This window comes from Numenius arquata, chromosome 2 (assembly GCF_964106895.1).
Source record: "Numenius arquata chromosome 2, bNumArq3.hap1.1, whole genome shotgun sequence".
Lineage (NCBI taxonomy): Eukaryota > Metazoa > Chordata > Aves > Charadriiformes > Scolopacidae > Numenius > Numenius arquata.
In genome coordinates, this window is record NC_133577.1 from 132,630,976 (window position 1) to 132,658,797 (window position 27,822).

Below are 27,822 nucleotides of genomic sequence, written 5' to 3' on the forward strand. Positions count from 1 at the left end.
CTTCTGCCTTCAGCAGTCCCATGGCAGTGAGTCCCCAAACTACCTGCAGGGTGGGCAAAACCCACTGTTTCGTACTGCTTTTGAGTGCGCCTGCCATTAATGTCATTGCACGTGCCTTTCTCCTTCTGCCATGAACGGGCAGAGGTTCCCCATTTCCCTCTGATAAGCCAGTCAGTATTTTCAATATTTTTAACTTACTTCCTCCTATTCATCTCGTTTCTAAGGTAACAATCCTGCTCTTCTAAATCTCTCTTCAAAGCAGAGGTATTTTTTCTCTCGTTCCTGATCATTGTCACTGCATGTCCCAAACCCTTTAACTCACACCCTTCTTGCCGACTAGCAGTGCCCAGCCAGGTATGGCACCCTGAGGTGCCGTCACTGACGGCCAGCAAGGCATTGGACTGTCTTCCATACTGCCATCCACCACACTGCGGGGTCACCTAATATCGCGGCATTTTGTACCGAAGTTGCACATCGAGCAGAGGCCTCCATTGGGCTGTTTAGAAAACACCCTGCAACTTTTCCTGAGTTAAACTGTTAATTAAGAACCCGAGTGATGCAATTTTTTCCCCTCTAGTAGCTATTTTACATTTATTTTCATTATTTTTTATTCGCTGACATGTTTCTTTTTCCCCAAATTCTTTAGATTGCCTCAAAGGGCCTCAGAGCTGGTTCTGCTGCAGAGTTAATGTAAACAGCCACCCTCTGCAGAGTGGTTCCTCAACGCTCAGATCCATTTCTTGGTCATTCGTGAACACAGCTACAGCCCAGACCTGGTGCCTGCTCTTCAGACTCCTGCTCCAGCCTCACGGAACCCGAGTTTCCCACCAGCCCCTTCTGAGCAGACGCAGCTTCACATCGGCCATGGCCGTGGTCGCTCTCGCCTCTCCACTAACAGAGGGCCTCCGAAAGCAAAGCCTGGCCCCGGTGGCCACCAAAGGGACCCTTAGCCGCGAAGGCTCTCCAGCAGCTCCTCTGCTGTCTGAGGGAGAAGCCGCATCCTCCCAGACCAGCAGGGGTGCCCAGGCCTGGCTTCCAGCCGAAGGCAAGCACCGGCCACAGTGAGTGGCGTCAGAGCCGACGTTGGCGCTGCACGTGGCCAGCGAGTGGTGGGGAGCAGTGGGACAACAGGAGGTTCACATCATTGCCATGCCTACAGGCCACCAAAGCTTCCCAACGCACAAGGAAGAACTCCTCGTGTTGCTCGGCGGGTGGGGTGAGGGTGTCCATCAGCCATTCCCAGCCCCGGGGCAGAGCCCGGGCCCGCGGGCAGCATTCCGGCAACCGCCATAACCGCAGGGGGGTCGGGACACGTTAGGTGTTGGCTTATCTGCAACGTGCCACCTCCGAGTATTAGCTTTCAAGATGCATTCATTGTCATGGCAACACCAGGCGCAACGCGGCATTGATGCACTTACCATCTTTCTGAGACGCAAGATTAGACCGAGGGGGAGAAGATCGAGGAGAAAACCCCTCGGCACTTGGTCCGGGTCCAGGCCCGGGCAGGGAGACGCAGGGCCGCATCGGGCTCCACCGGCCATCCCGCTCTCCAGCCAGGGTCCCTCGGGTGCCCGGCCCCATGCAGTGACGGGGTCCCCGGTGGGTGCCATGCCACGGGGCCACCTCGCCCTGCCACCCCCGTGCCCTTACCTGGCCTTGCCGCGGCTGCTCCTGCGGAGCGTGGGCAGGTCGGCCTCCTTCTCCTCCTGCACCCGCTGGAGGGACGGGGAGCGGCTGTGGGCGCTGCGGGCGCTGCTGGAGCTGGCCAGGCTGCCGTCCCCGGCCCCCGCCGCCGCCTCCTGCATCTGCACCAGCAGCTGGGGGGGCAGGCTGCGCAGCGAGGGCACCGGCGAGTAGGACGCCCGGCTCTCCGCCTTCAGGTTGTTGTCGCTGGCCGAGCGCTGCAGCAGGCGCGGGGAGGAGAGCCCGCCGGCACCCAGGATCCGTCTCCGCTTCGTGTAGCTCGGCGTTTCTCGGAAAGGCACTGCAAAAAGAGCCAGGGAGAGCGGTGTTAGACACCAGGATGGCGGCCATGCTCGAGCGGGAAGATGGTGGCCAAGCAGGAGGGCTGTGAAAGGACACGGAGCTGGGGCGGGAGAGCAGGAACAGTCAGGGCAGAGGAGGAGGCAGCTCAGTCTGCTTCCAGCTCCTCTCCCTGCACCACACCAGGGGAAACTGCCCCGGGAGCACACGGGGCAGGCGAGCCCAACCATGGCACTCTGGCATGGGGAGGACCTGGAGGTGGCATCTTGGGAAGCTTCGAGGAGCACTGCCCGCTGGCAGCACCAGCAAGGGCACACGGGAAGGTGCACGGGGCACCAGCAGGACCTGCCAGCCCACCTCCAGCTGACACCCCGGCTCGGAGGTGGTGACACAGTGACACTGGCAGTAACCCCAGCCACCGCTCGCTCCTCTGTTTCGGAGGCAGGGAAGGCCTAACTCTATAGATTGAGGCATAGCCAAGCGCAAGCCTAGAGAAGACAATGCACAGAATAAAATACCAGCAACTCCCTTACCCTCCACCAAACCCTCAGGAGTGCCCAGAACAAACGGACCTCACGGAGCCACCCGAGCCAACCTCCTGCCTCTGCTGCAGCTCTGCGCAGGGAGAGGGAATGGAACCGGGGGACCCAACGTGGCCGTGGGGGAAGAGGGTTCTGCTGCGGAGCCACAGAGCTGCAGACCACACCTCAAGAAAGGCAGAGCTTCCTATGGTTTTTTGAATGAATCCATCTCCATCCTGAAGCTTAACATGCTTAAAGTTTGACTGATGTGTGGCAACGTCCAGCAGGGAACCCAGAGGTGACAATATGGACTACGAAGATGCTGAGGGAACTAGAACATCTCTCTGCTGAGGAAAGGCTGAGGGACTTGGGTCTGTTGAGTCTGGAGAAGAGCAGAGTGAGGGGGGATCTGATCAACGCCTCTAAATACTTCAAGGGTGGGTGTCAGGAGGATGGGGCCAATCTTTTTCCAGTGGTGCCCAGGGACAGGCCAAGAGGGAACGGGCACAAACTGGAAGAGGGGAAGCTCCATCTCACCATGAGGAGGACCTTGTTTGCTGTGAGGGTGTCAGAGCCCTGGCAGAGGCTGCCCAGAGAGGTGGTGGAGTCTCCTTCTGTGGAGACATTCCAACCCCCCTGGAGCCGTTCCTGTGGGACCTGCTCTGGGTGACCCTGCTCTGGCAGGGGGTTGGACTGGGTGCTCTCCAGAGGTCCCTGCCAACCCCATATCATTCTGTGATCCAGCCCATTTCCAGTGCACACGTAGTGGCAAAAGCAAGGGGACAGGTAAAGCCCACAGTAGTCTCCTGCCCTCCTGCTCAAGGGCACGCTGAGAAGCGGTGGGATCCTGCTGACAGGGGACCTCCTGCCCTGTCCGCATTGGAGACTCCCCCACCTTCACCCTTCCAAGGCCACCCCTCCCATGGACACGTGCACAGAGGTGTGTGAGCCCCAAACAGGCTCCGATGGCCACCGCCAAGGGGCTGCGGGGGACAGGAGCAGGCAGGGGACTGGGCAGGACCCTGCCTGACACCGAGCGAGGCCTCGGATCTGTGTCACCCCTGACCAAACACCCTGAAGGCACTTCCCAGCTGTGCTGTGCAGCCACACTTGGAATATTTTTCCAAGGAATATTTTAGGTTCAAAGTACAAGAATTTCAGGCTGCTGTAAATCTTCCCGTTGTCATGGCAACGTGATGCATTTGCTCTGATGAGTTTTAACCACGCGGTGGGGGAATTTCTGCCGGCAGCGTCCACGCTCCCCACGGCGGCTCCCCAACCTCCTGCCCACAGCCTCGGCACCACCAGCCCCCTTCGTCCAGGCCACCCCCACAGGAAAACACCCTCAAAATGGTCACCCAGAGGCCACAGGGGAGGAGGGATGTTGGACAGAGAGAAGCAGCGCCTGGGCCATGGCTGTGATGCGGTCCCTGGGGTAAAACATGCTGAATTCAGTGCAGGTTTGTGGCCCCCAGAACACTCACGTACAGCCCGTCCTACCACCGCAACACTGTGGAGGGGAAGCCACAGCCAGGGCCAACTACAGCCGCTTCACGGGCAACGCTGAGCAGGTTTGGCTGATGAGGACCGCTGACCGAGTCCATGTGTCATCCAGACATATGATAGATCTCCAGGAGACATTTGATTTTGTACTACATCACTTCTCATAGAAAACCACTTAAAAAAATCAGAGAAGCAAATATTAAATGGATGCATGTCACGGTAACTGGCAGATTTAGAAATTATTAGAAATTGGAAATAGTGACTGGAAACACAAGGAAGTTTCCTGCTAATCTCAAAATGAGCCAAGTCAGTAACACTAAGCACAGTTCTTGGGAAAAAAGTGCAGAATTACTTTTAGTGAAAGTGCTGAACCCTGCCCAGTGATGAGCACACATCAGTCGGTGGCCTGGACACCTTTCCAAACCAAAGGCCAAGGTACATGGTGGTCAAATGAGTACATCCATGGCGTGCTTCCAGGGACCAACACCACAGGTGACACCAAGTGATGACGGGATTGGCACCTGAGAAAGGCCATGAGCTGACAGCGTCACCCGAACAGCTCAGTACTGTTCCACCAGAACAGTCAATCTGGGCTTGCTAGGTCGGAGCTGGGGAGCAGTGACACCCCTGAGAGGTGGTCTCAGCGGCGCTCCACCAGTAGGCAACGTCACAGCTACAGAAATGCCAAGTTTGGATCCACACCGTACGAGAATTTTGGTAAACAGGAAATATTCAGCAAGACAAAAAATAAAGATCTAGAAAAATCTGCCTGGACCATTCCGCCCCCTTCCCAGAAGGCGGCAGGAGCAGCAGCCAGCACTTTGGAGGTGACCGCTGCCACCCATCCACACTGCGCTCCCCCTGTGCAAGTCCAGGACTACGAGGAGGTGAAAGAGGGCCACTCAAAGCACCAGAACCACAGCCAGACCCATGCCGAGGTACTGGCCTGGCTCATCCCCTCCCGTGCGTGGCTGGGACCAGCATCATTGGTCTTGACACTAAAACGAGAACAAAAGAAATAGAAGAACAAGAGTGCAATGATGAAAACAATGTGTTTTATAAATTAAATACTAGTTTCTTCATATTAATTGCTTAGGAAAAAAAAAAAATCCCAACTGTATGTTGAGCTGACGATAGGCAAGCTTATTCTGAAATAATCCTACTGGTGAGCTGCTTTCACCAAGTTGGCAAAAGAAATGCAAAAAAGCAAAAAAAAAAAAAAAGGCAAAAAAAAAAGCAGGTATCCATCTTGCAAGGGCAGAAAGAAACAGGCCAGGCAGGAGGTCCTGATGGTCTGTGCTAGATCTCCTCTGTGCCGGCTGTCTGAGCGGAGCTGGAGAGCAGTCAGCCTGTCCCAGCCCCGCTCTCCCCGCTGCCACCGGCATGGGCTCCTCACCAGGGAGGTGCCGAAGGGTCGGGGTCAGGTTCGCAGGGGGAAGATGAGCACGGTCCGTGGCAAGACATCCCCAGCAAGCGCCAATTACTGGGCAATGAGACGCAAACAGGTTGTTCAAGGACTCACTGGTAAAAGGGAAGGTACTTTATAATCCTTGACACAGGTCAGGGCAAGTGCTTTAATTCAGCCTGTCAAATAAATCACCTGGTCACCCGTTGCCACACTCCACACAAGAGCAGTCACCACCTTATACATTCAAAGTGCTCCCTCCCAACAGCAGAATTATAGCATACAGGTTAAAAGCAACGAAAAAGACAACCTCTTGTCTCAGGTTCACATCAGAAGAAAGAGCAGAGGGACTGGAGAAAGCAGCCCAGGACTGCCCTGCTGCTCACTAATCCATTTATCGTAACATCAAGTACAAGACCCCTTGAAGCACAACATAACACAGCGTTTACAGGAGCAAGGGAGAAGGTATCCAGGTCACATAACAGGTTGTAAAGCCAAAGCTTCCCCAGTATTTAATTCGAGAAGCATATTAAGAGGACAGTATCGCAGCTGCAAAGGCCTCTCCAAAGACAGGACGTCCCTGCACTATCGGTGCAACTTAATTTGGCCCCAGTGCACAGTAACCCCAGTGAGGGGGGGTCCAGGCACTATTTCATTTGCCACAGTGGGATTTACAGACAAGGGAGTCACACGAGTCCCAGAAATGAGGGACAAAGCCTGCTTTCCAGCTCTGTCCCAGGAGCACAGACTTTCAGCTACTTTACGTTTGGACTGTTCCCGAGGCTCTGTGGTGCCCAAGCGGCTCCGATGGCTCCTGACCCAAGCAGGACCCAGGGTGTCTGCCCTGGCACGCCGGGGAGAGCACGGGGGGACCAGCAGAGCCCTCGGGAGCCTCAGAGCGGAGGTGCAGGTGATGGAAACCTCCCCTGCCCCGACTTCAGTGCTTGGCTTCTGGCACCTGGGCTGCCTCAGGCCCCTTCCAGGGCTCCTTCCAGCCAGGAAGGCAACTGGGCTGAGATGAGATGTTTCTGCACAGAAGTCAGAGAGCCAGAAATGAGAGTACACTCCAGGAAAGCCTGGCTTTCACTGAGAACGCCGATGAGCACACACCCAGGCAGCTTCACAGGAGGAGGGCAATCAGGAAAACAGCTACTGCTCCTGTGAGCAATGCAGGACCTCTCTCCCCAGATGCTCCAGAGCTTTTCCAAAGGCCTCATCTAAGCACAGACTTGCATCCGGCCAGTCTGGAGGCTCTGCAGAGACAGCACAAGCCTGGGTCTTTCTGGACAGAAATTAGATGTACAAGAGAGATACAACCATGTTCTTGGCCACGATACACAACGAGGTGCAGACAGCAAGGGAGAGAAATCTGTCGCGTGTGGCAGAAATGCAGAAGAGAAGATCGTCTGTGCCAGATGGCAAAAAGGACAGGAGAGTTACCCACATTGCGGGGGAGTGGGCTGGGGCAAGCCCGTAAAGCAGAAGAGGAACCGGTGGAGGCACTTTGATGTTGAAAGGTGCTGTGGGTGCACTTGTTTGCATGAGAAAGTCCAGCAGGAGACCAGCATTTGGCGCGGTCACGAGGACAGCAAAGGGACACATCAGAGGCTGCAGCAGACAGAGAATCAAGGCCACCATGTACACGGGCAGCGATGGACCACTGCAGCCTGCGTGGACAGCAGAGCCCGGCTCAGCGCCGCAGCCCTCTAGGCATCCTCTTACTGCTCTTTTTAAATCGGCCTTTCTGAGGAGAGGTCAGCGAGGGACCAACAACCCCAACACATGGTTTGCTGTTTGCTCCTCTCCCTGGGGGAGCACCCTGTGCTCAAAAGCCAAAGTCTTGGGGGAACCCTCTGCTGTTCTGAGGGAGAGGGGTGAAAGGTGGGAACTTCCTACCAGGGCTGGAAGGGCCGAATTGGTTGGACTCGATGATCTCAAAGGTCCCTTCCAACTATGAAGATTCTGTGATCCTGTGATTCTGTGAATTAATCCTAACTCTTTGTTCCGAGCATCGTGGTCCAGAGCCCCTGGCTCCCCAACAGGGAACCACGCACAGACCAGCCACATGCTCACAACAGCCCAACTACGTTTGTGCAGCTACATCCAGGTCTCCAGAACATGCAACAACCCCAGGTTCATCTCATCTGATATCTCAAGAATGCAGGAGGAGCCTCCCTCTGCCCATGCTTTCCTGCAGGACGGCCAGCGCTCGGCCCGTGCACCGTGCCAGTGAGGATGCTGCGGTCCCGCTGCCTCTGGCTCCCACGGCTCTTCTGGCCAGCCCTCTCCAGCACAGCAGCGTGGCTTCACTCAGCCAAAATTTAGGTTGCCCTCAGCTTTATAGAGAGTTTAAGTCTTCTTCTGCTCAGAGGGACGCTGAGCACAGTTTCCTGCACGCTGCTCTCCGCTGTGCAAACGCCAGCCTGTCACTGAGGTGGGACTCTGCCCCGTCCCCTGCTGGCCACCATCACCGGCCACCGTCACCGCAGCACCAGGGACTGAAACGCTCCTGGCCAGAGAGAAGGCAGCTGCAAGGGAGGGCTGGAGAGGGCAGGCTGGGGACCTGTTGCAGGACATGAGATGTGTCTCACCCAACAGCTTTCCGAGGCCAGAAGCGTGATGTGACGTGGAGTCTGATGTATCAGACCTCGGTGTGGGGACTCAGGAGTTGCACGGGCAGTTTACTCATAACACCGACTGACACGGGGAGGAGCCCCTTTGCCTCGGCTCGCAGGGGAACCCCTCACCAGCAGGCTCAGAGGCGTGCCATGATGCTCCGAACCACTTTACGAGTCCTGAGGCACGGCCGGCTTCTCCCTGTGCCTCAACCTGCCCAAAACGAGTAATAACAATGAACAGCTGAGCCTGGACTCCAGCCACCAGTGCCAGAAATAGGACAGTTCCAGGCTGCTGCCACAAAGCCAATTCTGACCAAGGTTTCTTCTCCCCATCCCCCAAATCCACTGTCCCCAGTGGGGAAGGGAGGGAAGCGAGAGCAATAAAGGAAAAAAAAAAAACAAAAACCAAAAAAACCCAACTTTGTGCAGTTCATACAACCAGCTTTGAAGATTCTTTTCTATACCTTCTCAAGAGTTTAATCAAAGTATGTTTACTGGGTTTCTCGCAGCAAAATGAATCACTTCAGTTACCATGACAGCGCTGCTCCAAGCGGCACAACCAGCCAGCCTGGTTCATCCGACGCTCCCGCGGCTGCTCCCTGCCCTCCAGAAGGGAAACGCGTGGCTCTCGTCTGGAAAACGCCTCTCGCCGCCGCGGTGCGGTGGGAGCAGGACACGGCCGGGGCTCCCCGAGGAGTTCCCGGCCCCAGGACGCTGCACGGGCACCTGGGCATCACCTGGACCACGCTCCGACAAGCCGCGCTGCAGCCTAATGAGCCAGAGAGTAATCAACGCTGGGAGGTTATTTAGATTTGCTGGCTCAATGTTAAATATTCATGTGAAAGAGCAAAAGCACACGGAGTGCAAATGTCTCCACAGTTCCAAGCCGAGAGGCCACATTTACATTTTAATAGTGGAAAATTACAAAGCGAAGCGAGGAGGCGCACAGCACCTCGCCGCGGGAGGCAGATTGTGCCCGGGCTCCTCTCCCGCGTGAGGGAGAGGCTGCTCCCAGAGACTGTCCAGGTATGCCTTCTCTAGCAAGGGAAACCAAAGGAAAAGCACAAGAGGACGAGGCAGCCCAGAACCTCTCAGCTCCAGCGAGGGAGCTGGTAATTTACCTCGGCACTGAGAAGTGGTCCGCTGAGGGGAATTACAGCCTCATTAGGCTTTTTTAATTAAAAAAAAAAAAAATCATCTTCCAACCATTTCTCCAGCCATCTCCATTTGCCTCTCAGCTACCAACCTTCACACCTGATGCCACAGCACTGGACTCTGACCCCCAGAGCCACCCCCAGACACTGTCCCCCAGAGCCACCCCCGGACGCTGCCCCCCAGAGCCACCCCCGGACGCTGCCCCCCAGAGCCACCCCCGGACACACACCGTCCCCCAGAACCCTCCTCCTCACTCCTCCACCTGAACACAGGTCTCTCGCCTCGTCCCGCTCAGTGCCAGCCCTTCACAGCTGGAAACAGATTTTGCTCTGCATTTGTAAAACTGAAATTGAAACTGCTAAAAACACGTGTTCATTAAACTTGCTCATTTTCCCCTACAAGGGCTTCTGGAATGTGCTGCCATTCACCTGTGAGGGCTACTCTGAGAGGAGATTTTCAGCTTCTCTCTTCAGATAAAACCCACCAGCCTGATGCAACTCAACACTGGAATTTTCCTCTGCAGGAGTTTGTGCATTTCTCATCCCCCTGTTTCGCTGGTGACACCCAGCACATGGAGGGTCCTGCTCGGGCTGTAGCCCATTGCCACCCCCCAGAGGAAATCCCAACGGCTGCTCAGACCTGTTACAGGCAGCACACAATTAAATCAACAATGATGATAACAGAAAATCAGAACAAGCTAACCAGTATTTCTGGTCTGTCTTGGAAAATAATACCCATACATACCCTTGTACTGGGAAAAAATGCTCCCAAGACCAAAACGGAGCATTTAAAACTTCCCCCACAAGGCCAACGACGGCAGTAACCGACATTGGCTCAGTCACATACATCCAAATCAGCAGGTTGAAAGCTTCTGCAGCAAAGTTCAAAAGAATTTTCAACACAGCTCACTGAGTCACTGGCCTATATTTATAATATTCCTTCAAAAGCTCCAGAGATGGGGAGGCGGCTCTCAAAGGGTCGGGGGATGGTTCCAATAACCGTATAGAGCTTAACTTCATATCATTTCTAGGAAAAGCTGGGAAAAACGGAAACAGGACACTTACCAATTAATAAGAAGGCATGAGAATTTAATTTATGTCAGCCAGGATGGCTTTAAGACCTCAAATCTCACTGACAAAAATAACTGCTGACATCACAGCTTGGGTGAAACTGTTGGCCCTGTGATACCCTGATTGCAGGCTACCACTGGAGAAGTTACCGAGCACATTTTAACAGACCCAATAATGACTGTTAATGGAGAACAACGGTTGGGAATATTTCCAATATTGTCCAGGAGGTCGGTTCTTGGTACAGCAGTATTTATATTTTTGTCTTTATCGATGACTTAGCAAGTCATTGATCATTGGCAATAGAAGTACAGGTGATGCAATGACTGGTGCAATGACATTGGTCAAACGTCATCAGTGAAAGTGGGGAGATGGAGATTGGACACAAGCAAGAGGTTTTTTACAATGAAGGTGGTGAGAGCCTGGCCCAGGTTGCCCAGAGAAGCTGTGGCTGCCCCATCCCTGGAGGGGTTCAAGGCCAGGTTGGAGGGGGCTTGGAGCAACCTGCTCTGGTGGGAGGTGTCCCTGCCCAGAGCTGGGGGGCTTTAAGGTCCCTTCAGCCCAAACCACTCTGTGATTCTGTGACATACAGGAAAGCGTTCTCACAGGTATGAACACAATGAAATCTTGGGAATTTCTTAAGATAGGATCATCTCAACATGCTCCATCACAGCCTGATGCAGGAGGGAGCATCTGGGAACACCAACAGAGGTTGTACAACACAGGACAGTTCCTCAAGAAGCAGCAAAACTGAAACAAGCCCATGAGTCCTGACACAAACCATCTGAGGTCAGGCTCCAAGACCAACATCATGAGCAGAGGAGCTAACATAACCAAGGGACACATCAACCCCTGAAAAAGGGAGCATCCGCTCTTCATCCATGAGATTATGATGGAAAAATGCATCTCAATTCAGCCCACATTTCTAAAAATAATGTTAAAAAACAGCAAGTGTTCAAAATAAAGCCATGTAATGGTCCAGAAGCTGGTCAACCTGATCTATATTAAGAAAATAAAGGAACAGCAGCTATTCATGGTTTCCCAAGGTGACAGTTAGAGTCACAGTCAGATGTGTAGACTGGCAAAGAGCTCTTACGCAAAAGTTTGCAGAGGCTTGTGAAAGCATTACTGGTTTCATCACAAGAGGACAATACCGGTCACTCTGGTCTTAAAAACTTATTGTTCCATCAGTAGCTTTTTGAGGAATTTTTCAAATTCACAATGAAAAAATAAATTTCTCCTGTGAGGTCACCCATGTGCAGGCCTATGGTCACTGGGGGACTGACCACGTCCCCTGCAGAAGGGGTGGCAAAGAGCCTTCAGAGAGATGGGGACAGGAGGACTGTCCTGGGGACAGGCTCCCAGCGTCCCGCGCAGGTCCCCTCGCCAGCCATGGGTCAAAATGAGGGACCAACAACCGCCAGCATTTCACCACGGAGAAAGAAGCCTCCCAGTGAGGTGCAGGTGTCTGAGCACCACCACCACCCTGCTCCTCAGAGAAGGGAGCCCACAGCCTGAGGAGCTGCTCTTCTCACTCCCACCGTACAAATAAACTCCAAGAGTTTCAACTCCAAGGGATTTCAACTCCGCTTCCAAACAAGTCCTGCCACCAAACACTACTCAGTCTTCCCAGCCAGGAGCAATTTTCTGCAGAACATCTATCTTCTATGACCATTCTATGACTTCTGCAGTGGAACATCCCTAGGCTGGACCACTGAATTTGCTCTGCCCAGGAGAGTACGAAACCCTCTCTACCCCTCAGTAATTGAAGAACAGCTTCTGGCAGGATCCAAGAGCCGTTCCTGTTGTCCTACCACCTCCTACTGCATTTGTGGCAGAGAACCACAGCCTTGCTTAGGAACTGCTGGGCCGGTCAGACCAAAGCCTCATGTAGCTTGTATTCTGTCCCACAATAATGAGCAAAAAAGTCTTTGTAGAAGGCATACAAAGAAGAAGGGCACATACAACGTTCTCCATCTTCTCTCCTCACCACTGCCAGCTCACAGATCTCCAACTATCCTTATAAATAGAACAAGTTCAACAAGAACATCCACATTTTTACACATTCCAGAACATTTGACAAAATCAGACAAAAACAAATAAAGCTTTCCATTGTACAAGAACTCATTTATGGCTTCCACACAAAATCTTTCAACATCTACCTCCTTTAGCACTTTCCAAAAATTCCTCTGAGAAGGGATCCAGGGGAAATGTTACAAAGGAAGAAGAAACGTCATAGCTTCTGCTTGTCATACACATCTGCCTGAGAGGCTCTATGCCATTCTACAGCACAGCTCCAAGAAAAAGTTCTCTCTGAGCTTGGTAGTGGCTAGAAACACTTTTCAAACACAGGATACCATTAGGAAAATGCAGAAAGGAAAGCAGACATCCTTATGCCACTGTAGAAATCCCCCATCTCAAAAAAGACATGAGTAAGCCAGAAAAGGTTCACGCCAGGGAAACATGGATGGTCAAAGAACTGAAATGGCATCGTTTCCCTCATGAGACAAAAAATGTTTGACAGACGGTGAATATTATGAACAAGTTATTGAATCTTAGCAACAAGTGATATGAAGTCATAGTCTCCTAAGGAAGCAAAATGCTGTCTTTTAAATCCTTTGGGGTGGATTTCATAGAATCGTAGAATGGTTTGGGTTGGAAGGGACCTTACAGATCATCTTGTTCCAATTCAAACTTGTTCTCCTCTTGACAGGGGAGAACTTGAAGAGTGGGTAGCACGGGAAGATGTTAGATTTTTCACACTCTGGGTAACCCCAGACTGAGGTCCCACATAGCGTTTCTGACATGCTTGGCAGCACATGGACATACCTGGGACAGGCTTCAGATAAGGAGGGCACCTGAAGGACAGGGAGAAACTGATCTTGGGTTGGCTCCAGGACACCCTCATTAATGAGAAGTAACTTGTTCTTTGGTTTGAGGTATAAAACATCATAAAGCTGAGATTTCTCAGCAACAACTGACAATTCAATGCCCAAAGTCTCACATAATCTTCCTAATATGCCACGCTCTAAATCAACGTCCCGGTGTCAGCTCACACTGAGAAGGAACTAGGGAACGGGGACATGTGCATATGGGTACACACTGCTTTCCACCTGGGATGGACACCTAATGAGAAGTTTGGTGACCAGGTCATTTTCCGACCTTTTCTGCATCCAATCTATGTCTTCATATGCCCAAATATCTTGAAAAAACCCACCGCAAAGCAGCAGGAGAGGGGAAGGCTCTGCCAGCAGCACTGCCCGTACAGAGCTGATGGTGCATCAGGGTTGCAGGGCCTCAAGCAGACGTTGGTCAAGAGACCAACCCATCCCAAAAGCAGGGACACGGCGGGGTCACTGACGGGTGGGCTACTCCCCAGCCTTGCCCGCACACGGGAGGAAAACAAGTGCTATTACCGTGCGCTTCAAGGTGGGCAACAAGCGCTGGTGAGCTCAGGCAGAGCTGCACATCACTGTCCTCCAACAAAAAGGTGTTCCACGTCATACGGGGCAACTGGTTTGGTCCTCGTTATGACTGATAATGAATTAATTCCTTTGACTTGAAGCTGGTGGTTGCTTAGTGACCATGAATCATGACCTGATTATATTCAGCGTAAGAAAAGGGAAGGCAGCCCCAGCCAGCCTTATGCACATGTAATGCTTAAGGATAATTTCTCAGCATTGAACTCATGTTACATTATTCCTCCAGATCTACTCTCACGCAGGGAAAGAAAATATGAATGAAAATTGGGAGTTTCTAAAAAATTAGCAAACAAAGAAAAGTTATAAAACCACAATTATGAAACAAAGCAACTATGGTTAAATGCCTATTTGGATAAGAGTGGCAAAATGAAGACATCAATTGCTACTACAGAATATATTTATTCTGTAATTATGGAAAATAATTGAAATCAATACAGAGTTACAATACACTCAAAATCGATAAGGGGAGCTAAAAACATTACGGAGAAACAAGTGGTTTGTAGCATAGAGGAAACTTCAAAGAAAGCTTTTGGGCTGTTTTGTAGATGCAGAATTATATTCTAAAAGGAGCAGGAAGAGGCATTTGTGTCATCATGATGGCAAAGCAGAGGCGGCTACTAAGTCACTGAAACAAATACTTTAAAACTTGCAGGCTGGGAAAACTTCCTACAAAGATGGATCATGAGAATTCTTGAGCACCCAGCACAGGATCCAACTGATAAAAATCCGAAGTGCAATTAACACCATTGCAAATGTCTTAGTGACACCAGGTACAGCGGTGCACATCTGACTGTGCCAATGGAATTGCACATTGGACTGATAAATGTTGCTGTGGACTTCAGACCTGAGTGCCAAAGGGACGTGCCAGGAGGCTGGCAGTGGCACCCCAGAGAGGCCCTGGGGTTCAGACACCGTCCTGTTTCCCACTGACCAGCTCCTGGTGCTCTTGCTCAACATGCAGCCTTTTTCCAGGGCCATCTCCGGGGGCTGTGCTGGGAAGGAGACACCCGGCGCAGGACCCCCCTGGAGGGAGCCCTCCCTTTACATACAGCCCCTGCAAACCAACTCAAGGGTGCTGCAGTAGGTGGCTCAGGCTTCCCCAAGACATTACCAGTAAATGTGCTGAACTGAGAACATCTCCAGACCTGCCTGGGGCGGTGGGAGACAAGCCCCTGCGGCCGTACCCCAGGAGACCCTCCTGCTGCTGAGGAAGAGGGTTAGGGCTGCCCTTTCCACTCCACAGAAACCATTCCCATGCAGGCAACTGCAGGGGCTGCACTGACCGACAGGCACCAGGATATGCCACAGAGGGTCTGCGGTGGCCTTGACAAGTCCTCACAACCCAACCTCTCCGGTCCAACCAAGAAAATAAAGCACAGCAGTTGCCATTCATGGAGTTCCCTGCCTGCAGATCCCTAAAACATGAGACTAAGTTAAAAACCAGAAATGATGGAACAGCCCAATTCCACAGTCTCTGCAAATGTTTTCTAATTGTAAGAACCTGTTCTCCCTCCCCAAATTTGCAGTTTCCACTCTGACCTCCTTGGACCCCAGTGCCGGTGGCTGCGACGAAACAAGCAGCTCTCGGTCTCTGCCCTGACTGCAGGGACGGAGACCTGAGCGCTGGGAACCACAGCAAAGCCTGCATGAGAAGTCCTGCAGCCCAGTGAGCCACCCACAGCTCTCACTGACCACCCGCTGCCTTCATTGGGCACCTTACTTCCCGCTGTGCTGACCCTGGCTGGGCCCATGGCTGAATGCCTCTCAGCAGATGGAGCACATCAGGTGTTTTTCTGAAACACAGTTTCTGGGTTATTTTCACCTGAAAGGAACTCAGTTCACACCCTCCAGGCTTGCTCTACATTGTAGGACAAAGCACAGTGAGTGGGGATGGCCAGCTCCACCTCAGAAGAGCTTTCGGGTCCAGACAGAAGCATGGATGAATGCTTGAAGAGCCTGGAAGTGCAGCTGTGTGCTAAGGGCTGTCCTGCAGAACGGAGCAAAAGCTGCTGCTGACCATCCTTCCTCCCACAGCCCTGACACAGCAGGTCCTCCCCCAATATCCCTGATGGTGGGGCCACCAATTCTTGTCTCACAGTCAGACAAGTGCAGCCTAACAATGGGAACTCAAGAGGAAGACCTCTCCAGGAGCCATCACCCACCAGGCTGCCTCAGGCTGCCCTTCCCACCAGATTCTGGGTTTCAGGATTTCTTCAGCTGCTCTGACAGAACTATCGGAGAAAAGACCAAGCACTGCACCTTCCTCCTCCCCAGTAATGCCAGTCTGCTCTCCTCTGATCAGACACTCTCAGCTCTTAATGAACTTCCAAAGACAATTTCTCCTTGCTGGGGAAGTTCACTGCCAGCTCCCGTGACCCCAGGTGGAAGCCATCTGGACCTGCTGGTTTGCGTGTGATTAGTTTGCAACTGTTACCTGACCTATTTTATATACACAGCCTTATCAAAAACATGAAGAATTCATCCTACCTGACATGTTTTCATGCCCTTTTTTCTTACACTTTTCCAATAAAAATAATTGAGCCAGTCACCCACAGATTCAGCTTCAGCCACAGAAGAATTTAGGCTGGAAGGGACCTTTGGAGGTCATGGAGTCCAAAACCCCTCTCTCAGCACAGACAGTCACTACCCTCTTGAATTAATAGGGTGACTTTCTTGCACGCACTGTTCACTGACATAATTATAAGGAATTTTCAGGCTTTTCCCCACGTCCTTTCTGACTCTTACATCTTCCCACACATCCTCAGCAGCTGTTTGTAGCTCTCAGCGATAGCTGCCTGAGAAAAGAAGAGACAAGGGGTGCCTCGGGGCCCAGGTTTCTAGATTCACAGCCCCTTCCAAGAACCAAGGCCACCACTTGCTGCCTGTTTCAAACTCCACAGGTCTTTTTTCAGCTGCTGACCTGATGACCCTGCACCTTCCGTGCAGGCACACACACAGTGAACTCACTCTTTGCACCGGTTCCTCCATTGCTCTAGAGAGCTCCGAACCATCAAACTTCTCAGAATAATTCAAGAAAACTCAGTAAGTACTGATTTTATATCTGACCTAAAGCCCAGTTTGGCACAGCATATAATATATCACATGATAATACCTACCCCACAGAAGAAACTCCACAAGGAAAAAGGATGATGAGAAAATCCAAAAATACCCCTCCATCAGAAGCAAGTCCAAGCAGAGCGGCTGCTGCTTCCCTTGTACTTACAGGAGCTTCAGCGTGGGGCAGCTCCGTGACCATTATCACTAAGACAGAGGTTGTCTCCTCCTGCAGCACCCAGCTAACAGCTCAGCAGGAGAGGATCTCTAGCATGAAATGGCCTCAAGGAGGCAAACAGGCAAACAAGGATGCAAAAGGTAAGGGATTTTACAGAAGAGCTTTTCAGAGCTCTCCAGACCAATGGCGCGGCTAATTCTTTAGCTTGGCAACCTCAGCAGTCACCAGCAAAGACTGGACTGAACAAACTGGACTCTGGTGGCCCCAGGAGGAAGCAGAGCTCTCCTGCCGCCCCCCACACCCAAAAGGAGCCGCAGCTTCCAGTCGCCGCCGCAGGGAAACCCCCCGATAGCAGACCCAGGCTGACGGCCCCGCGCTCTGCGGCCAGACTGAGAAGGGAGAAAAGGGGGAAGAAGAAAGATCCAACTCACCAACATCAGACTCTTTGTGGGTTTTGATGATTTCAGCCAATTCAAAATTTCCTGCAATGATGGCCACCTGAAAAGAGAGGGAGGGAAGAGAGTTGAGCGGCTCCAAGCAGCACCGACCCTGCGCTCACTCGCTCTGACCGCGCCATATGGACTCCTAACAGCTGCTTTGCGAGGGGACGGGCGCCAGCGATTGTTCTGCCTCAGCTCACCCAGTCAGGGACCCCTCGGTGGAAACACGCTCTCGGCACCGCGGGGAGAGCCTACGTCCGTGGCTCATGCAACCAGAGGGTGGCGAATAGCTCAGAGACAACCGTCGCCCTCTCCTCACAGCCTGGTGGTGATAACGCCCAATGCCAGCGAGGAATTGATCCTAGGTCCTGCGGGTACTGACAAGATGTTCTCCAGCCTGAAGCTTTCCAGTGGATCCTCATTAGCTGATGAACGGTGACTTACCCGCAACCGGGCTCCCCGCACGTCTCACCTGAACCATCCCGGACTAACTCCTGCTCGCTCCCGGCTGCGCTGCCCGAGGAACCGCTGCCGCTCCCAACGCTGCAGCACCAGCTCACCCCAGTAAAGCCACAGCATTTTACACCAACACTGAATATCGATTTGCCCACCACCTGTCCTGTGGTTTCTCTCCACGGGAAGAACATAGAGAACCCAAAGAACAAGGGATGCGGGGAAGCCGAACGTGGGTCTGTCAGCAAAACACACAGACTAAACCGGTCTGTCTTACACCGGGAACGGCTTCTAGAGGTGCTCGGTCCTGGGAAACCACGGAACAGCAGCGGTTCCACCAGGGCAGGCCAACATGTGTAAGAGGAGAGAGACTGAGGTGCCACTCCTGAAGCAAGGCTTCAGCCGACAGACTAGTGACGTCACTTGACTCCTTGTTGATTTCTTACATATTTGGGAAAAAAACCCAGAACAGCACCACATCACAGCTAGCAATGCAGAACAACCCAATATTTCCAGAACAAGGCCCAAAAGTATTCTTTTAATGTGGCAAAGAACTGCAGTGAGGTGGTAGGAGCACACAAAATCCATCACTGGTCCCTGGGAAATTAAACTGGGAGAACTGCTCTGGGCTGAGCTGGTTGAGTCCCGCGCCCGACGCCCCCGTGAACCACAGCCACCTCTGCCCTTCCCACCCCTCCCAGCACCCCCAGTCCCCCCAGTCTCTGCTGGGCCTCTTAGACTGGTGCCCTCGCTCAGCACCTGCAGCTAGTTTGGGAACGCGGAGCAGCTGGATCCAGTTGATTCTGGGTGAAAACAAAGTGCTGCTGCTCGGAGGGTGAAAAGGGGTGTGCGAACAGGCTGAGACACAGCTGCTGGCTCTGCCGGTCCCTGCTGGGACCATCACCCCCCGGCCCCCTGCTTCTTTTCATTTAGGGTTGGCATTTGAGACGAACACACGTGGTGTGTCGGTGCTTGAGAGGAAGGTATTTGATCAGAAACCCAGCCCTCCCAGACACCAGCAGCAGCGCTGGCAGCTCCAGCTGCTGAACGCTTCCCGGCCCTCCCACAAGAACAGCTTTGCGAAATACGGGCTTAATTTGCATTTTACCACTAACTTGTGACGAAGGGATATATTTAACTTGGTGACTCAGTGCAGCATGCACACCTCTCTACTATGATCCTTTATCAGCAGAAATAGTCTTACTATCCTCAGCTCAACAATGTTTATGTGAATTTTTTTTTTTTTTCATTTTCTGAGGCCCAGAATTCGCGCTCCACCTCCTCAGCCAGAGCTGGAAGCGATCAGTGGTGGCTGGAAGAAAGGAAACCTTCCTGCTGCATTTGGGAAATTAGGCCACAGTAGCAGAGAAAAATAGAGTACGAATCTCTGTGTTCCCCCCAAGCTTGCTTCAAATTGCGGTCTTTCTGTCTCTCCTTATATATACATCTGCATTTATAAGGTCTGCTCTCCCAGAGGTCACATTCTTTGAGCAGGCTTTTGTGCAGAAGGGCAAATGACCTGAATTTGGGGAAATCTGAAAGCAAAAATAACCAAACTGACCAAAGACTAGAAAGGAGAGTTTAGAAAAAGCACTTGAAGTTCCTCAAACGAACAATTAACGTACGTTCTCCTGTCTCTGTGAAAAATCCAAATTCCAAGTACAAATTCTGAGTCTCCTCAGATGTGGGTCCCGAGAATAATTCCTGAAACGCATGGTGAATGTATGGGGAACGCATGGTGAATGTATGGGGAACGCATGTGCTGTGCCAGGAGCAGCCTCCTCCGCTGCGGTGTCCGCGGGGTCCCTCCCGGCCCAGCCGCGGGAGGGGACGGTCTCCCACCCCCCGGAGGTCCCAGCGCTGGGACCACGGGCAACAGACACCCCCTCCATCCCTCCTCCCGGCCCTGAAGTGCTACAACTTCCCGGGAAGGGGAGAAGAAACATGCTGGATGAGAAGTCTGTTGAGAACAATCTCACACAAATCCCCGGGAAGGGAGACAAGCTCTGCCGGTCGCATTTTTCTGTCTAACTTGGAAAAAGCAACGGAGAGGGAAGGGCTTCACGTATGGCGTCGTGGCCTCAGCCGGTGCTTCCCAGCACACAGGCTCCCCTGGCTACAAGCCACGGTGGTGTCCCCATGCCCCCTGCTTGCCCCCATCCCAGCATCTCTTCCCTGCACGCAATCACACTGATGAAACCCTCCGAGAGACCGCACGACAGACCCTGCCACTGAACTCCTCTAAGTCACCAGCAGCAGCTTTCTGGGGAGAGGTAAACAAGAAAAGGAAGTCTCAAGGATGGAAACTCCAGAAAACAGATTTATTTACTTTTTTTAATATTTCATAGCTAGCAATCTTAGTGCTTCTACACCAAAGTGGGAGGAATTGCTGACTATCAGAAAAAACAGCCTGACTTCCTCACAGAAGATAAATGACGCCATTTCAAGCCAAAAGCCAGGTGTCCCACATAGGAATGCCATCCTAGCATCACAGCCAAGCTTCTTACCCGGGAGATGCCACGGAGACAGCAGACATCATGCAAAGGGCATCTCCCACCATGTCTTGCCCCGATGCTACAAACACAGATTCTGTCCTACCCACGGCACCCACTCAACACCGAAAATCCACGTTCAGGCCACACAAGACAGACAACCACGCTATGGCTCTGGCACGGGGTTACCTTCTCAAACACTGTAACACCTTGAGTCATTCCATGGCCTGATATCAAAGTGACAACGCTTTCTAATCTAACAGCAATTTGCCTATTTTTATCTTTTTAGGCAAAATCAGTAATTTCCAAAAGAAGAAGGAGGGGTATCCGAACCAGCTCTGCAGCACGTCATCTCTCTGTGCTTTTAAAGTCTTAAAACTTAACAGCAGAGAAAGACCATTTAAATATGCCTGGATATGCCTGGTAAGAGTCATAGCTCTGAGATCTAACCCAGCTTCTGGAGATAACAGCACTGGGAAAACAAACAAACAAAAAGCCCGCTGCACTGCATGAAACCGTGAGAGGGTCCCCCAGCGCCTCCTGCCCCTGGTGACACCGGCTGGCTCAGAGCTCGGGCAGGGGCTGCTGAGGATTCACCACGAACACAAGAGCAGCAGCCTGCCGAGGAGCGATAGCACGGGGGGGCCCTCAGAGCACACGGGGGTACCCAGTCTCTACAGAAGAGAAGCCAAAGGAGCCCATGTCCACATTGTGCAGGCCTTGGGCACAGCTGGCTGGGGCGGCTGCCTCCTCGCTCCACCTCGCACAGGTCTCTCACAGAGGTGTGCACTCACTGCTTTGCCACCAAATGGAAAGCGAAGATGCACAGAGACAGAATCCCGGAATGCTGTGGGGTTGGCGGGGACCTCTGGAGAGCACCCAGTCCAACCCCCTGCCAGAGCAGGCTCACCCAGAGCACGTCCCACAGGAACGGCTCCAGGGGGGTTGGAATGTCTCCACAGAAGGAGACTCCACCACCTCTCTGGGCAGCCTCTGCCAGGGCTCTGACACCCTCACAGCAAACAAGGTCCTCCTCATGGTCAGATGGAGCTTCCCCTCTTCCAGTTTGTGCCCGTTCCCTCTTGGCCTGTCCCTGGGCACCACTGGAAAAAGAATGGCCCCATCCTCCTGACACCCACCCTTGAAGTATTTAGAAGCGTTGATCAGATCCCCCCTCACTCTGCTCTTCTCCAGACTCAACAGACCCAAGTCCCTCAGCCTTTCCTCAGCAGAGAGATGTTCTAGTCCCCTCATCATCTTGGTAGCCCTTTGCTGTGCCCTCTCCAGCAGTTCCCTGGAGGGTTAAACAACTTTAAACCATGGCACCTAATGGGGTTTTCATCCTGGGCCTCCTTTTATTTTTCTTGTTCTGAATTATCACCGTACACTGGTATTGAAGGATCTGTTATCTCCTGGCACTGAGTTGTAACTTATGATGTCGAGCAAAGAACAAAGACTCTTCCTGCCCTCAGAGTGCCCGGCAGGAAGCTCCAGCTCCAGTCCTGCAGGTTTCCTGGGGAAGGAAGAACCCCAGCACAAAGGAATATGAACTCTATTTTGATGATCCTGCCACCACAGCCAGGATTCAGTGCTCCTGTGGAGGGCTCAGGTAGGAATATCTTCAGGGATAAGAGTCCTGGCCAACCTGCAACACGGTATTTTACGTGGGAAATGTGAAGAATAGCTACCCTGAAGACTGGAAAAAAAAAAAAAATTTCCTGGTGCAATGACAATGGATACAATCACCTTGAACTTGTCCTCATGAGTATGGACATTGCTAGGTCCAAGGTGGGTTTCCACCATCATCTGCTTGTTGATCCCTAAAAATATCCACAGTAAAGCCCTATTCCCCTGTGATGAGGAAGGGACAGGTCCTATGGCACGCAAAGCTTACGGACAGGCTGCCACCACTGGAGACATCACCTTGTAACGGTCTCAAAGAGAAGGAGAGTTGGGAACCGGGAGACAGAAGAGTAGCAAAACATCTCAAGTAGCCATGAGTCACAGACTCCTAGCCACATGCATCCGAGTTAAGGGAAGCATCCAGTTGACATAAAAGCTGATAAAGATCTTCACAAAGTGGGAAGAAAAAGTAAGAGAGGGAGGCAAAGAGATCAAGTTCAGTGCAGGTGTTTATGTTTTTGATGATAACTTCAAAAGGGAGTTACTTGGATGTAGGTCAGAAGAACACCAAGTAGATGCCAGAGCGGCTCTGAAAACACTGGTATGTTCACATATTTTCATACCTGAAAAAGCTCATACTTCCCCCCCCACCCCCTACCCCGCTGGAACCTCTCACTTGACAGGGGGAAGACTCTTTCTGAACCAAAGAAACCCCCATGTCGTTCACTCCATATTAAAGCACACCCTGCTCTCAGAGGTGTTTCCCAGTTTCAAACTGCAGCAATTTGAGAAGTCCAGAACTTCGCTGTTACCATCCTACGTGTGCAAGAGGCACCAGGAGCAGCGATGGACACGGGGCGCAGAGGCAGAGCCATGAGGAGGCAGGTGAAATGAGGCAGCAGTGGCTCTAGGAGATGATGGAGCAAGAAGGAAACAACCACCAGCGATGCTGCTGGGCAAAAACGGAGCAGACCTTCCGTGGAAGAGGAATGTAAAAGGGCTCATTGGGTAGGGTGCAGGCAGCCAATTTATTGTCAGAACACATTGAATCTACTCAGCTCTCCTCAGACCCTGTCAACATGCCAGACTCTGTTGTCAACTATTTTTGTATTGCTTTACCCAAGACCTCTCCAATTATTGAGGCTTCCCACTGTTGATGATGTTCTACCCCTCCATTATCCCAGATAACAGCAGAATGAGTCTTTTTAATCATCACACTTTATTTAATCAGGTAGCACTGCTCTATGTCTGGACTTTTTTCCAAGTTGTCTACCTTCCCTTGGCCAGGCAGACTTCAGGCATGTTCTATATTTGTTCTAGATTTCCAGAAGTCTGGCAGTCCCAGTAGGTCAATCCCACCGCTCGCATACGGCGGCTCCATCTGGGCTGCCATATGAGCAGAGACTCTAGATACGCTCGCAGCAATGTGTGCTGCCACCACACTGCACAGATGCAGCCGGTCTGATGCTTCCTGGGCACGTCGCCGGGGTCAGTCACCGTATGACTACGCTGTAGACCCAACACCTCCTGGAAGCAACAGACAGACCTCCTGCGCGTCTGCCACACAGCTCATCTGGGACAAACCCATCTCGGATGCCCTCTGTGCCCGCAAACCAGCCATACAACACGTATGCAGTAGATCCAGTACCTCCTGGAAACACCCAACTTGCATGGTCTATACAGCAAATGAGCATTTATTCTTCCTATGGACCACACACTGAGCCTGTGCCTTAGCAGAGGCCCTTTGGCCAGGCAGCCTGACTAACTGCTGCCATTAAACCTACGAGGTGCATCTGCGAATGATCTGGATCAGACAGTGGGTAAATGTAAACAAACATGAGAAACAAAAAATATACAAAGCTGCAACCACTCAGCTCCAGGTTGAGAGAGACAGAGACCTTTCTCAGTGTTTTCAGATGAGGCGCACAGCACTACTGGGAAAACAAGATGATTCTCCCACTGAAATGCATCACAAAACTACCCTAAAGAGAGATGGACGACGCTGTGATCTCCTCCATCAAGGGCAGCAGGGTGTTCTCAACTCTGAATGTTTCCGGGAAGCAGGAACAACCCTTACAAAGGCACCTTGGAGCCATCATGCTCAGGAAGCCTTTGAGCTGGAGGAGGAGAAACGTGACCTCCAGACTGAGAGGAGTGAATCTCACCTCTGTCAGGACTGACGTTTCCAGCAGGGCTGATAACCATCGGTACAGGCTACAAGGAGAACAGTGGTGTGTTATCCAAGAAGTACTGGTACCAGCCCCACCAGCAGCCTTGGCACGGGGATGTTGCCCCCCTACACCCTGCTATGACACTTGAGGGCCACGGCAGTGGCGTGCTGGGCAGCCACACAGGCCAAAAAGCGCCATGTCCCAGAGGTCACAATTTCTATGAGCATGCTGTGCTGCAGAAAGGCTCTGGGAATAAGCTTCAGCTTCCTGCAGAGACCAGAGGTGGGTTGGTGGCATCTCCTGAAAGTTCAGAAAAAAGATTCTGCAAGGGAAGAACGACAGATTTGGCCAGAGCCATCTGCACAGAAACCTCCCAACACCAAAAGCATGCCTTAAAAATTCAAGTCATGGCTACTTGTCACAGGGAGACGAATGCAAGGTCCATGGATAGTCATTGCCTGGGAAGAGAGTACCTCAGACACAGGAGAGAGGGCGGACATATCAGTGAGGATATTTCTTGGCTGCCTTCTTCAGATGGAGTCATGATGGATAGTGCTACCTAGAGCAGGCAGAACAGGATAGAGAGGACAGGCTGGTCCTCCTGGGGAAGAGTTGGTCAGTCTGGTCTCTGGTCCAGCCAGCACTGAAGGATGCTCTCAAGGGACTGGAGAGTGCATAGATCTGTGTCCAGAACAGTCCTTACCACCAGCATTAGACATGGGTCTGACAGACCTTCCGAGAGCTACCAAACCCAGCCTGAAGGATGGGGAAATGCAGGGCCTCCTGAGCAGAACAGAGACTCCTGTGCAGCATCAGTGACTGGAGCACGACCACTGCGGGTCAGGGAAAATTTCAAGTCAGCAACATCATCTGGATAATCGAAGCTGAGATGGCATCTGACTCAGAATTAGATCAGTCTCACACTGAAGACTGGAGGAGGAGTGGGAGGGAGCCAGGAGGCCAGAAACCTGATCAATTTTTACAAGACAAACTTTAAATGAAAAGAGAGAGAAAGCAAATCAAATAAAATGAGGATAAGAAGAAAGCCTTGAGAGAGTAGGTAAATAAATAAAAAAAAAAAAAAAAGAATTCATCAGGCAAATGAAAGCTGCTCTTGGCAAGCAGACTGCCCCGCGCCTGGAGCAGCGCACACAAGAACCTACGGTGCCCACGGAGGTGCCACGTGGGAGAGGGAGACGCACATCCCCCGCGGGGCGGCAAGGCTGGGGTACTGCTCCCCCGGGACACACACCCCCCTGAGAGCCTGCCCACGCTCAGCCTCCCAGAAAAACAACCACCAGCCTCTTACAGCGACAGAACATCATTCATGGGCAGATAGTCTTCTCATGGTCTGCAGTCTTCTACTCCAGCAATGGGAAGCCCTGAGTTCAAGCACATTATGATTGATAATAGAAGCTGAATAAAGCAGTAAGCTACCCGGAGAAAACTTTTTCAATCTGTCACAAAGAAGAGAAGTCAGAGGTCTGTCCTCGGTCCATCACAGGCGATACAGCTGCAGACAGCAAGGCAGAAGAGGCGAGAAGGCAGGAGCTTTGCAGGGACAGGGGAACGCATCCTCCCCGAGTAGCGCGGAGACCTCCCAGCTGTGGCAGAGGAGGACGGCAGGCAGCATCTGCTCAGTCATTAATGTGCAAATATGCAAGTGCTCATAAGTTACAGAAAGCCTTGAAAAAACAAGTGGAGGATCTTTCCATACCCTCTAAAACACTGGGTCCTGGGAAATCAGAGAAATTCCAGGGAACAGGAGGACTATCAGTGCTTTTAAACACTTACAATTATCAAAAGCACGGACTTCAGAACCACAGGCCGAGCCACCTGGCATCAGTCCCAGCGTCACCTCACTCACAACATCTAGGTTGCTTTGTAAAATCTTCACAGGGGCCCTGTATGGTACATTAAGAACACCGACACGTATTTAGCATTTAGAATGCTTTTCTGAGTTATTTCCTCCTGCATACTTTATGCCAGTTTTGATACCGTAGACTCTAATTAGATTTTACTCTTGTTTTACTGATAATTTCCCTAGTTTTGGGAAAGTAAATCTTGTTAAAAGAAAAAAGCATAACACATAAAGTCTGATTGACAAGTTTATGAGTCTGGCTGACAGAAGCAGCGACATCTGAAATCGGGAAGACGAAACCCAGTAAGGTGTAGTACAAACCATTACACTTGGAATGGAGAAACCAAGTGACTAAACCCGAGGCGGAGAACAACTGGCTGGGCCGTGTAAAGCACGAAACAACGCGCAGTAACGGCGGTAACCCCAACTGAACACAAGTCAAGAAAACGGTGACATTGCATAAAGACAAATTTAATTCTAGGAGTTGGAAAAGACACTTGAAAATCTTGACCACTGAGGAGAGACTGACAGAAGTGGGTTTGCTCACCGCAAATCTTAAAAGAGTATCACAAAAAGGCTGGTGATGGATTATCCCACCAGTCCACTGCCCGAAGGACAAATACGCTTACATTGCAAGAAAAAATGATTAAAATCCAAGAACAAATTCCTGATTTTCTCAGCACAGAGGAGGACTGAGAAAACCCTACTTCGACTAAATGTAGGGTTTCCTCAGCTGACAGTTTTTAAGCAGATTTGACAAACGTTTCCAGGGCTGATTGCCTACTCTGAGTAACTAGAAAAAGTGGTATCTTGACCTCCATACAAGGCATTTGTGCCCAGAAATGTAGAATACAACACATACACCTTTTTCTGTGAAAGTATATCTCAATATCTAGATATGTATATGAATATACATGTGTGTGCGTTTATAATTTGCTATATACAATTTATCTTGCTCAAACTGTATCTGATAACACAGTTAATACAAAACTGTATTTTGTAATCACCAAGCAGGATGTTACGCGACGCTACCGCTCAGGTTCCTGGCCCAAACCTCCCATTTGCTAGTAACAACCACTGAGCCCAAGGTATCGATGCCGAGGGTAAAACTGAAGGTGCATGGTCTGGTGGGACAACAGGGCTGTGAGCAAGGGCACCCCATCAGACAGTAGGGAAAAACTTCAGCATAAACTCTCTGAATGATACTGAACCATAAAGACTAATTGAAAGTATCAATTAGGAATATGCAGGAATTCAGCTATGAGCTCCACCTGCCACAGTGGCAGGAGCTGTGCAAAAGTTCTGGGTCACTCCTGGAGCCAAGGTGAAAAAGAACGTAGGGACAGCGGAAGATTCACATGATGGACACAAAGGCGATCCAGTAGCCTTTAAAATATGAAAGTTAAAGAGATCAAGCTATTGTCCTTCTCAATGGAGATGGTGACCACTGTGCGTAGGAGCTAAGGTGTGGGGAAGAAGTCCAACTGCAAGGGTTTCCAACAGCTGCAACACACACGAGAGCTAACAACAGGATGGTTAAACCAGGCAGAGTAACACCGAGGTAAGAGATGATTTCTAGCAGTGGAGGTAACACAAAGGGAGGAGGCAGACTCCACCACCCAGCGGGTGGACCTGGCAGCCCCGCGGAGCCCAGAGCCGAGTACCCATCCCACCCCGGGATGAGGGGGATGGGTTTGCCTGCACCTTGCATTGGTGCCCCCAAAACCCCGTTTCCAGCCCTGGATCAAGACTGAGCTTGCACTCCAGAGAGTTAATGAATTTTTACTTTCAGGAGGAAGAGGAGGCGGCCACTTAA

General features: G+C 51.6%; 1 protein-coding gene across 1 annotated transcript in view; it reads right to left on the reverse strand.

The window, feature by feature from the left end:
- Positions 1-27,822, reverse strand: part of SHANK3 (SH3 and multiple ankyrin repeat domains 3) — a 352,413-nt gene that overhangs the window by 234,115 nt on the left and 90,476 nt on the right. Inside the window, exons 10-11 of the mRNA XM_074166270.1 lie at positions 17,398-17,464; positions 1,651-1,984 (exon numbers count right to left, since the gene is read on the reverse strand). Coding sequence (XP_074022371.1) covers positions 1,651-1,984; positions 17,398-17,464 — 401 coding nt within the window. The remainder of the gene's footprint in view (positions 1-1,650; positions 1,985-17,397; positions 17,465-27,822) is intronic.